Source organism: Trachypithecus francoisi, unplaced genomic scaffold (assembly GCF_009764315.1).
Source record: "Trachypithecus francoisi isolate TF-2019V2 unplaced genomic scaffold, Tfra_2.0 Lachesis_group19, whole genome shotgun sequence".
Taxonomy (NCBI): domain Eukaryota; kingdom Metazoa; phylum Chordata; class Mammalia; order Primates; family Cercopithecidae; genus Trachypithecus; species Trachypithecus francoisi.
In genome coordinates this window covers 5,546,862-5,559,087 of record NW_022681464.1, presented here as the reverse complement: position 1 = coordinate 5,559,087, position 12,226 = coordinate 5,546,862, and the positions used below count along the sequence as shown (strand labels likewise).

The 12,226-nt window shown below is 45.4% G+C and overlaps 1 protein-coding gene across 2 annotated transcripts in view; it reads right to left on the bottom strand.

The window, feature by feature from the left end:
- Positions 1 to 12,226, bottom strand: part of MYO5B (myosin VB) — a 401,963-nt gene that overhangs the window by 161,414 nt on the left and 228,323 nt on the right. For both annotated transcript variants that reach the window (XM_033177765.1, XM_033177766.1), the window contains exons 11-12: positions 1,166 to 1,247; positions 488 to 628 (exon numbers count right to left, since the gene is read on the bottom strand). In XM_033177765.1, the coding sequence (XP_033033656.1) occupies positions 488 to 628; positions 1,166 to 1,247 (223 nt within the window). The remainder of the gene's footprint in view (positions 1 to 487; positions 629 to 1,165; positions 1,248 to 12,226) is intronic.

Here is a 12,226-nt window from a genome sequence, read left to right as displayed (position 1 = left end):
AAGTCAGCACTCACCCTGTCCCACCAGGTACAGCCCATCAGAAACCAGATGGGGAAATCTATGAATTTCACCTGCCACCATGCCATGCAGCTCTATCACAAGTCATCTGATGCGGCAATAGTGATCCCAGACTTGAGTCTTCACTCTCTAGGGATGCCCATTAGATGTTCCAGTTCTTCTCTTGGCACCTAGGCTACCTGGGACATCAAGTCCAAACCACCATCATATCATGCCAACCCATGCTACCCAGGCTCCCCCAAGAGAGGCACACATTTACCAGTGTAGCAACACCCGCCAGTCATGTTAAATGTGCTGCCTTCTAGCATGCAGAATAGTACACGCTTCTAGCATGCAGCCTGCCAACGCTTCTTCCAGCACACTGAAGGCCAGCTGATCACAGATGAAATTCCACCTTTGAGATCTTACGTGATTCCCTCGCACCACATCTCTACCCTAGAACTGAACTAATTTGCATCATCAGTTTTACCTTACATTCTTCATCCAATAGGTCCAAGATACCCAGCTTGGCTTCGATGAGGTCGATACAAGGTTGGTTATCATAAAAATCAATCAGGGTCCAAGGAATCTGTTCCTTCATGTATTCTTCTTGCTCCAGTTTGAACACATGCTATGGCAAGTAAAAAGGTCGCACGAGTGAACTGCAGGCAGGCACACCTTAACATTCACCTCCCCCCGGGGCTCAGCGAGTTCTGGGTTCTCAAGGACAGCAGAGAACTGCCAGATAAGGTTTGGATGCTAAGTCAGAGTCATGACTGCAGAAAGGCAAAGCACAGTGAGGCGATTCCTCATTCCTGGGTGGACACTTCCTGGGGGCACGTTAACAGTCACCTGAGTTGCTGTATTCCCAATCAATCAAAGGAAGCCCCATGTCTGGCTTGCTGTTGCTTAAATACCCTAAGAAACCCAGGCTCAGAGGAATGGGAGTTATAGCCAAAGAGAGGATCATTTCCCCTCTCAGCACAGTTGCCTCCTTCAGTTCTCCCTCCTGAGCAGCGGACAGTCCCTTCCAAAAGCTGGAGGCACCACCAGGAAACCAGAACATAGCCAGGGCCCACCCACCTCAGAGGAAGAGAAGTGGCCTGGCTGTCCCTCCCAGGGGAGTCTCCCCAGTCCTGGTACCCCCAGGTCTGGAAACCAAGCCTACCGAGTTGAACTGCTGCTGGAGCTTTTCATTTGCATAGTTGATACAGAACTGCTCAAAGCTGTTTACCTCAAATGTCTCAAACCTACAGAATGGAAAGAGAAGAGAAGAGACATCTCCTTTCACCAAAGGAATCACTGGGACTTCAACAAAGCTGTTCTCACCCAGGTCTCTCCTGACGCCGCCACAGAATCCCCATTGTCTCATCTTGTGTTCAGAGAGAGCACTGTTGCAGATGTTAGCACTACACAAAGCCTAATTAAAGATCATACGTATTTTCAAAACTAGAAAAAGTAATGACAGCAGGAAAATTTTGGAAAAGAAAGTTTAAAAAAGAAAAAAGAAAGTCAGCAATGATTCCATCATTCATATTGACCATCAGTTATATCTTGGTGGGTTTCCTTTTAGGAATTTTGCATTTTTGAAAACAGTCAGAACTATGTAATGTTTTACTTTTTTTTTTTTTTTTTTTGAGACAGGATCTCACTCTGTCACCCAGGCCGGAGTGCAGAGGCGCAATCTTGGCTCACTGCAACCTCTGCCTCCCAGGCTGAAGGGATCCTCCCATCTCAGCCTGCCGAGTAGCTGGGACTACAGGCACATGCCAACATGCCGAGCTAATTTTCTATTTTTTTGTAGAGACAAGGTTTCACTATGTTGTCCAAGCTGGTCTCGAACTCCTGGGCTCAAGTGATCCACGCACCTCAGCCTCCCACAGTGCTGGGACTACAGCCATGAGCCACCACACCTGGGACCTTCTATTATCATCATTTAACTTTCCATTGAAAACACTTCCCAACACCACTGTTATGAAGGCATCAGTTTTAACATCTGCCTCATCAACCACCATATAAGATCAGGGCCGTGGTTTAGATACGGGAATTGCAATGGTGCTCAGGTGAGGGGACGGGTGGTGCTGGAATTCAGTCAGCCCCCTCGCAAGCCCCAGGGGGTGTGTTCCATCCAGAGGGGACACCTTTTCTCAATTCACACAGGTGCCCATGAGCTGGCAGTGGCCCCCACAGAGATGCATCACCATTTAGCCACACCCCCATTGAGGACATTTTGGTTCTTTTCTCAGTTGTTAGCTGCTATCAGTTTTGTGACAAATTCTTTGAATTCATAATTCTTTCCTTAGGATGCTATCCTAGAGAAATTACCGTGTCAAACAGTATCACTTTTCTTAAAAGGTAGAAGCAAATTAACCCCTGGAAAGGTGGAACTAATGTATGTTATGACCCCACCTCCACTTCACAATGTATGAAAATGTCTTGTTCTTCTAATACTGGCCAACAATATTTTGTTTTAATCTTTATTGAGTTAGCCTTTACACACAGTAAAATACACCAATTTTAAGTATATATTTTCATGCATTTTCCTTAACAATTTTTTCTCAACATCTGTTGATGGGGTGATACATTTTTGATAGAGAATTTTTAGATCGAGATGTTCTGTGAATATGCAAACACAGATGGAGGACATTTTCATCACCTGGAAAATGTCCCCATTCTCCATTCGGGTCAACCTCCAGTATTCTCCCCATCTCGCCCTGCTCCTCTTCACTGGGAGTCTGGGAATAGTAGTATATCACAGCTCTTCGGTCAACTGTGTAACGTTAGCTTTTTAAAGTCTTTGGTTCCTTGGAGCATAAAAAGTCTGAATTTGAATTTTTTAATCATTACTACGGCTCAACATTTTTCTTTCTGACTGTACTAGTCATTATACATTGTGAACTGTCTGATGCTTGGTCAGTTTTGTTGGATTTTAACTTTAAAAATGGACTTACTTGAGCTCTTTGTATTTTAGAATATCAACACGATCATTCATTGCTTAACTCCAATGTTTGCAATATGGTCCAATCTTTGGGCAGGGAAAGGTGGAACCAGTAGAGGGGAGGATGGGGGTCATGATGCACAGCATAGTGGGCGGAGGCAGGGGTCCTCCCTGCAGGCCATGCCGGCTACACTATGGGGTCTGGGATTTACCAGGTGGCAGCAGAGAGATTCTGAAGGATGTAGAATTAAGAACTGACAACCTGATGTGCATCTTAGAGACCGGCAGGAGAACAACTGTGAGCCCAGGGAGGATGTGCAAGCCTGGAGGCAGGAAAGTGAGCAAGGTAGTTCTTACTGCAGTAAGAAGCCAGAAGGATCCGGTCAGGACCCGATGCATGCTGCTGGTGGCCAATGAATGGAAAGGTTCTGGACAAGAAGGAAGATGGGGATGAGAGGGCCTCAAATGATCAACTGGATGTGCAGATAAGACCCAGGCAACAGGACTGATGCGGTCACACTCACCATGCTGGCAACATTATACACATGTTGGCAGCTTTAGCTACAAATGCATGCGGCTCACCTTAGGTGCTCCACAGCAGCATCAGGCTGAGGGGTGAGAAGGGCAGAAGCCTATGCAGAAGAGATAGACATTTGCCACTTCTTCTCATTCACACACACACACAAACACACTTCTCATTCACACACACACACCTCTTCTCATTCTACACTGCCCAATGCACCAAGTGGGCGGCAGTGGCCCTGCTCGAGAGTCCGCAGAACACTAAGCCCAAGTGCTCCACAAGTTCTCAGCAACGTCCCCGCAGCCAAGAGTTAGGGTCTATTATTAACCCCATCCTGTGGCTGAAGAAACTGGTGGGCAGGGAGACTGAGTAAGCTGTGCCATCCAAGGCCAGAGAGTCGGTAGGCAGAGAGGCAGTGTGTGAACCCAGACAATCTGATTTCTGAGACCACAGTCTTAATTCAGAGAGGAGGAAAAGTTTCATGAAAAAGGAAAAACAGATGAGGTGGAAGGGCTGTGAATATGGAGGATGATGTCCTAGAAGGAGGTCTTTGAGCTCCTGGTGAATGGGAAAGGGCCAGCAGTAATACCAACGAGGTAACAGCAATGGACACAGGCTCCATGCAGCCCCTCCATGTCTCTACCCTTTCTATTCTTCAGTACAGACAACTAAATTTTCTCAGTGTCACACAAAGTGTCCTGCAAGCTCCCTCAGTATGAGCGTACTCCCTCAGTACCATCCCAGAGAGAAATGTTGCAGCTGGCCCTGGTGGGGGCTGAGGGTCATGGTGGTGGGGAGATAGCACCTGTGCAGAGGGACCACCACAGATAGAGGCATCAGACACCCAAAGGGGCCGGGCCGGTGCCCAGAATGTATCAGGCTTCTCCTTCCCTGGTGCTCACCTCCCCCATCAAGGTATAAAACATGGAGGAGTGGGAAATCATTTAGAGGTTGAAAGAGTCAACTGCTTGGAGACAAACCACATTAAAGCATGGTCTTTGGCCATGCCCATGTGTGAGAAATAATTCTAGGTTGAAAAAACAAGATCAAAGATGTCAAGTGTATGCTGGGATGAAGGAGGCCACCTCTATGCACTCCAGACCAAGCAGGAGGAGCACTGTATCTGCCAGTCACTGCCTTGAATTGGGGCCCTTCCAGCCCAGATGACAGTCTTAAAGACTGAGCTATGTCCCTTAGAACCTTACTGCCTTCCCTGATCCTCCACCCTGAGAGAGGCTGCTGATGACAGCGAAGCCCCAGAGGAAATTCAATTAATAAAACCTAGGTGGGAGATAAAAGAGCCACCCTAGCAATTGGCCAGATAATAGCAATTGGGTGTGCTGGCAGAGCTGTGCTAAGCTCCACAGAGGATTTAAATATCTCCCACTTGTCATTTTCTAATGGTTTACATTGGTAGCACTCCACAAAGAACATTCTCATTAATTTGAGATGGCCTGAAATTAGCTTGTAATTTTCCCATTTCTAAGGTATTATCTGGTAACAATTCCTCTGCCATCTAGCATAATTACTGTAATGCCGGAGGCCCAGAAATGAATGAGGGGCTCGGGTCGCTTGGAGAAACATCTAAAATGACAGACCTCAGAAAGCCACAGTCAGGAAGATCGGGTAACTTTTCCTTTACAATGGAATTATATTTGTAGTAATTCCTCCCATCAACAAAGAATACTTTTTAAAATAAACACAATGAATCAATTTATAGTTCACAACATTAAAGTGTCACAAAGAAATTTATATACTCGAGAGAATTGAATTTCTCTTGTAAAATCAATGTTGAGAATATTTAAACCAGAATCCTTGGGCCGGAGTAAGGTCAAAACATAGAATAAGACTCGATGCTGACACGTGGCATCTGGTCTCTTGATGGCACAATGATCACGCCATTTCAATTTCTATTTTCATAGTAGAAAAGTATAGAATGTCCTTCTCATTCTACCTTAACTTCAGAGCGTAGTAACGGCCATACATGCCTCTACAAATAAGGTATTGTCTACTGGAAAGTGAAACTGCAATAAAAAGTCAATTAGTCACTAAGTTAATGATCAACCTCCTTGAACCTCTCACTCCATGATCTGGAGAGAAAACAGAGAGGCAATGAGATGCTTTGAAGATTGGGAAACTCGATGTTCCCCTGGCACAGGTCAAAGGAACTAAAATCTCCTAGCTCAGCCTGTCTTTCCAGTTTATAAAGCTCACTCTCCAGCTTTCTGCCTTTGGTAGACTGAAAAGATATGGACTACAGGTTAGATACAGAGGATAGCTTCTAGGGAATAATTATTAGAAGTCACACAGAAAATATCATGTGGGGAAATTCTCCCTGGAGAAGCCTTTAAAAGCAGGGCCATCATGCCCCGGGGTCAGAGAAATGATCCAGACCTCCTTTCAAGGTCCCTTTCCATCTTGAAGCCTATAAAATCTCACAAGGCCACCCTGGGTCTGTCAGAGAGGCCAACCCTTCTGGTCTCTTTACTGAACAACCTCGGGATGCTGGTTGCATCCTGGAACGGTGGGGCCTGCATTCTGCTCAGGTGCTTCTCTGTGCCTAGATGCTCCAACTCAGGACTAGTTTTTTAGAGACAACACAATCCCAGGCACTGTTCACACCCCAAGGCGAAGGGCAGTTATTCCTCTTGAGTACCTAAATCCACTCAATTTGCCAAATGCTCCAATTCCCAGCTCATCTTCAGGACTGAAACTCTAATGCAGGACAGGAAAACACCCACTATATGGCAATCCTCTCCCAACCTAACAACCAACTGTCCCAAACTGTGAAGGCTGCAAAGATGAGCAAGTCACAGTCCCTGTCCAGAAGAGCTACTGGGCTGATGATAGGAAACTAGTAGATGAGAACCTCCCCAAGGAATAGAAATTGTATGTGTGGCCGGTTTTTAAAAGACAATGAAGCCATAGTGTTCCCAAACCAAACTGAAGGTCGGGCTTATTCTTGTGGCCCAGTAACAAGATGCAGATGAGCTGGGGAGGAACAGAGTGTTTATTTTCTGCAACCAGTTACAAGGATAAGGCCTGGAAATTATTGCCAGCCCAACTAAAAATTACAAAGTTTTCCAGAGCATATATACCTGCTAAGCTATATGTCTACATGTAAGTGTACATTTATCCAAAGACATAAAGGTAGTGGTGGTGGGGGGGAGATAGCACCTGTGCAGAGGGACCACCACAGATAGAGGCATCAGACACCCAAAGGGGCCGGGCCAGTGCCTGGAATGTATCAGGCTTCTCCTTCCCTGGTGCTCACCTCCCTCAGCAAGGTATAAAACATGGAGGAGTGGGAAATCATTTAGAGATTGAAGGAGTCAACTGCTTGGAGACAAACCACATTAAAGCATGGTCTTTGGCCACGCCCATGTGCGAGAAATAATTCTAGGTTGAAAAAACAAGATCAAAGATGTCAAGTGTATGCTGGGATGAAGGAGGCCACCCCTATGCACTCCAGACCAAGCAGGATGAGCACTGTGTCTGCCAGTCACTGCCTTGAATTGGGGCCTTCCAGCCCAGATGGAAGATTAGATTCTTCTAATCTGTAACTAAGATCTGAGTCTCTAAGACTTTCTCTGGAGCCTCAGTGAATTTACTTAATCTAAATGGGTCCAGGTGCTGGGGTGATTACCCTTATCTTGTCTCCTGCTAAATCAGAGGTTTGGGGAGTTCCTTCAGACCCTTCAATAAACTTGTTTCTAGAGACCTGGGGAGTTTCTTCAGATCCCACAATAAAACTTGTTTAATCTTAAACAGGTCCTGTTAAGAATTCCTTCCTTATTTTGTCATGCTTTATGGCCCAGGAAGGGCCTAGGCAAGACTCTTGGTGGACTCTTGTTACATTCCAGCCTTTGTATGTGGGCACTGGCTTTTTCAGCTTTTAATATTTAACTTACCTACTCAGTCAGTGCTGAAACAGTTGCTATAGAGGCCTACGCTAGTGAGACCTGGCCTGCCACAATAGTGTGGGAGTACTGGCGTGGACAGAGAGAAAATGGAACTTCATCTGAGCCTTGGAAGCACAGAGCAGTGTCAGGCTACAGGCACACTCCAAAGGGCCACCTCAGAAAAATTCGGGAAGGTTGAGCCTGGCTTTAGAGCCCTCTTGAGCTATGAGGCTTTCTTAAGAGGCTGGGAGACTCCAGGGTGAAGCCAACAGCTACCGATGATCTGCAAGGTTTGAGAACACTGTGGCAACCATGCATGTCCTCCCTGAAGAAGGCATGTCCAGGGATTTTCTGGGCTGTCCAGGGCTGGGTCACTGTCACAGGCTGAAGGGTTACTGCAATCACTGATTTCTCCCCCTCCATTTTCTGTGACTGGCTAGAGAGGAGATGGGTAGCCTCCAAATAACTATTGCAGATTTGAGGTTGAGGTTATTTATAAGTTTATTTTGGAGAGTGAGACCAAGAGAACTAAAGCAAAAGAATATCTTTTTTCCTCACCAAAGAAAGATGAACAGTGGGTCTAAGAAGTTTACTAAAAATATATCATTGTAGTCAACCTAAAGAATGGGAGGAAATATTTGCAAATCATATTTCTAATAAAAGATTAATATCCAGAATACATAACAACTTGTAAATGAATATGTAAAACTCATTCTGCCCACTCCCACACTGTGGAGTGTGCTTTCATTTTCAATAAATCCCTTCATTCCTTCCTTGCTTTGTGCGTTTTGTCCAATTCTTTGTTCAAGACGCCAAGAACCTGGACACCCTCCACCATTAACAACACAGTGCTGGGATTATAGGCATAAGCCACCATGCCTGGCCTTAAAAGCATTCGTAAATATACCATTAAAGAGCACTGATTAGAGTTGGATGTTAATTTATTATTAGGAAGTACCACAAGAAAGTAACAGAGGACTGAGGAGGATATAAAATCCCAGGAAATCCTATGTCCTGCTTCCTGGGGCCAAAACTTCCCCACCTTCTACCCCCATTCTCTCCCCAGCTGTTCCTTGGCAGAACACATGAATCTGCTACAGCCTGTGTTGCTCCCAGGCCAACTGTCCTCAGCAAGAACAGGCTGGCCATAGCCAACGCCCTCTGCTACCTTGGCATTTTGAAGGCTGGAATCAAAGACAAGCAAATGTGTATTTTTCCCAAATTGAAGCCATTTATTTCTTGTTGCCTCAAGGAGAGGATAGGAATAAAGGATTAGAGACTCAAGGGGAAGAGAGGTATAAAGGATTAGACACTGCAATTAATCAGGCCTAGAGAGGCAAATGCAGGTTAATGCAACCTGGAAAGGGAATCCCAGCCAAAAGCTGCCAGGATATCCCCTATTAATTTCTATGCCCTGCCTGGTCAAAAATGCCATGAAGGCAACTTCACAGATCCTTGGTTAAGGTGAAGAGCTCAGCTTGGGGTGGCTAAATTGCTCTGGGTACTGCTTGCTTTGCACTTTTTTTTGGAGCTGGGTGGGACAGAGGAGACAGATGTAGGGAAGCTTCCACCAGACACTGGGTGTCTGGAACCATTCAGAAAAGCCTCAGGGAAGGGCCTCTGAGCAGAGGACTCACCATAGTCATGGTGGAAGCAGCTGTGGCCCATGCTAATTTGTTTAGGAGCCCACAGCCTTTTCTCCTCTACAAGTTAACTACGAGTCAGAACACAGTAATGGGGAGAAATGTGTGTATACTATGCTGGCGTGTGTACTGCTTGCTTAGAGAGAAATGAGTGTGTATTCACTCTGGCTGCTAATTCTGTAGTAACATTTAACACATTTATGGGGAAAAGTGGAATGGCTCATGTTTGGTACAGAATTACTTCAGTTCACGAATGAGCTTCACTGGCAGGCCAGTAATGCACTAGAAAGGTACTGCAGCTCATCCAGGGACAGTTATCCCAGTGGAAGAAATCAGTGGCCACTGGTGGGGTCAAGGGAAAGAAGGGCAGTTCCACTCTCATTTCCTAGCTTTGCACATTTCCAACCTGAGAGGGAGGCAACGCCTTGTTCCTTTCCATGTCATGGATGTGGCTGGCTGCATTCAGAAACTCATCCCAGTATTCTTTCTGTTCTCTTTGAACTCCACTTTTGCCACTCTTGCTCAAAAGAGACAAGGAGAAGTGAGAAAATCAAAGACATCAGGTCAGCCCCAGGGCATCCTCTATGGGTAATCAGGAATCCCCACACTCCTGCTAAGGAGGAGTGAGACAAGAGACAGATGGTCTTTTCCTCCAGGGTTTGATGGTCAGGGATATGAATAGAAAACTCAAAAAATAAACAATGCTTGGGTTTTCTGATGCCACAGAAGATGAAAAGGTCCTTAGAATCACTTCTCATAGTCACGAATAAAGCCTAATGACTGGAATGAGTTTGAACTGGGAAGGAGGTGAGTAGAAAGGGCAAGAAGTAGGGCTGAGTGTGATGCCCACTTCCAGGTAACCAAGAAATGACCACATTAAAAAACAAAAAGGCAGGTTTGTTGGGTTTCTGGAAGGTGTGTGAAGTCCAAGGGAAATAAGGCAGATAAGACACTGTAAGTGGAAAGGGGCAGATGACAGTAAACAGCTCACACACGCTATCCCAATTCTCCACCCAGGGTTCTGTGTTGTTTTCTCCCAGATTAAGAAATGATGTCACTGATCTGATAGATTAGAAAGTACCTCCAGACTCAAGCCACCTGCTCTTCTGTTAAATTGTTGATTTTAATCTCCTAAGAGTTCTTTAAGAGTTCATTACATACCCTCTTACCTGAAAGAGAGCCTGGGCCAGTCCACATTTGTACAATTTCTTGGTGAATCAGACCATTGAGTAGCATGCACTTCCACATTTAGGGCATGTATGTAAGTGCTTTCTTGGCAACCAATGGCCCAGGCATACAGCTAGCTTGTTCACTCTGAATTCCCTTGTATCTAACTTGTTATCCTTAATTCTGAGAGAGTGTGAACTCAGCACTGCATTGAGCTACAGAGGAGTAACCGTACATGGGGACTTATTTCTCTCAAGAAGAAGTCACTTTTAAAATATGACAACTTTATAACCAAAAAAAGCGAACTGCCTTCTGAGAAAGAATAAAGATTAAGAAAAAAACAACATAGCATGCCCGGAAGACAGCACAAAGGGCAGGAAAATTCCCAAGAATGGCCTTATGCTCATGGCCCTGTGTCGGGACCCTGCCTTCATGGAAGAGCTGTCAAGACAGTCTCAAAGGAGCCTGGAGGCCACTCTGAGGTGGAGACACAGGTGAGGAGTTGGCACTAGGAATAGGAGACCAAGTCCTCCAGGTTGTCACCCCACCCGTGGAAAACTGTTGTTTTCAAACCAGACAAGCCATCCGTGGGATCTATTTCTCCCCTTTGGGCAGTCACAGGATGTTAGAGAAAACAAACAATTACAAAAATTAAATGGCAAATATAAACACAAAATCCCAGCTTGCACAAGCCGGGCTGACATCTGCGGACTCAGCAGCCCCAGGAGCCCAGCTCACGGAGGCCTCCTAAGAACAGCAAAAAACCCAATGGAAGATTGCAGGGCAGGGAGGAAGCAGACTACTTAAATTCAAGGCATTATTAAGATGATATATATACACAACAGAACTGAGGCATGATATTTTATGTAGTAGTAGTACTGAAATCATAAAATTTTTACATGCTATTGATGAGTCTGCATGTTAATCTTCCTAAATCAAAACCTCAGTAAAATTAGATCCTTCTACAAGTGGATTAAGGGAATTGGGTCAGACGCTGCGGCTTGGGTTTCCCCAGCTCTTACTTGGAAGGTAATACTGAAAGGTATTTTGGGATATCCAATTACCTGAAAATACTCAAAGTAGAGAGAACAACACAGAATTAATGATTGACAATGAGGCTGGAAATTCCCAGAGAACACACTGTTCTATGCTCTCCAAAGAGCAACTACAAGGGCTTAGCACAAGGCAGGCACTCGATGGACCAGAGAAGAAGGGGCCTGCCGGGGGTCATGCAGCTGAAGGCCTGGGGAGGATGCCTCTTCTCACCTCCCGCTCTCGGTGATTCTCCACTGTGTGCTCCTTATCAGCAAGGAGGTTTGCCTTCACACTCTGCTCCTTCCTCACATCTTGGTTGCACTCCTGTTCCCAAAGGTGCCTCCCTCAGTTTCCATATTCTATCCCTGTTTAAATGATCCAGTTCAAATCTTAGCTCCCACATAAAGCTTTCCTGACTGTGCAAGCGTATCCTCTCCAGCCTTGAAACTTGTACAGCACGAAGCATTGAAACCCTCAAATAGACCCTTCCACAATTTCTTCTGATGCCTCTTATGTTACTTAACTCGTGCAGGAGACAACTCTTTAGCATGTTCCTGAGGCCTTTGTGATGGTAGAAATCACAAAGATTGCCTTCTTTCTTCATAGCATGCAACATAGTTCAATGTGAAACCCAGGGACAAGCAACAGCATCAGAAATGTAATTAGGAGAGCCTGTCTCTGCATGGGGAAGTGGCCGCTTCTTCAGGGGACTGGCCTTTACTCCAGCCTCATCATAAGATGAGCATTGGCTGAGTTCCAGCCTGCTAAGCAGTTGTTCGCACCGGAGTGTCACTGTTCTTATGACGTTTCACTTCTATGGATCTGAATTTCTATTTTACGACTCCATGACTTCTATAATTTAAAGATTCGGGAGGATTTAGTCTATTGTTAGCTTAAAGAGGACAGGACATTGGTCAGAAAAGAAGTGCGAGGTAGGTTGCAACCCAGTTCGTGTTAACTTCAAACAAGGACCTAGAAAGAACCTCAGGGAGACTGTGGCTCAAAACCTCATTTGAAGCTA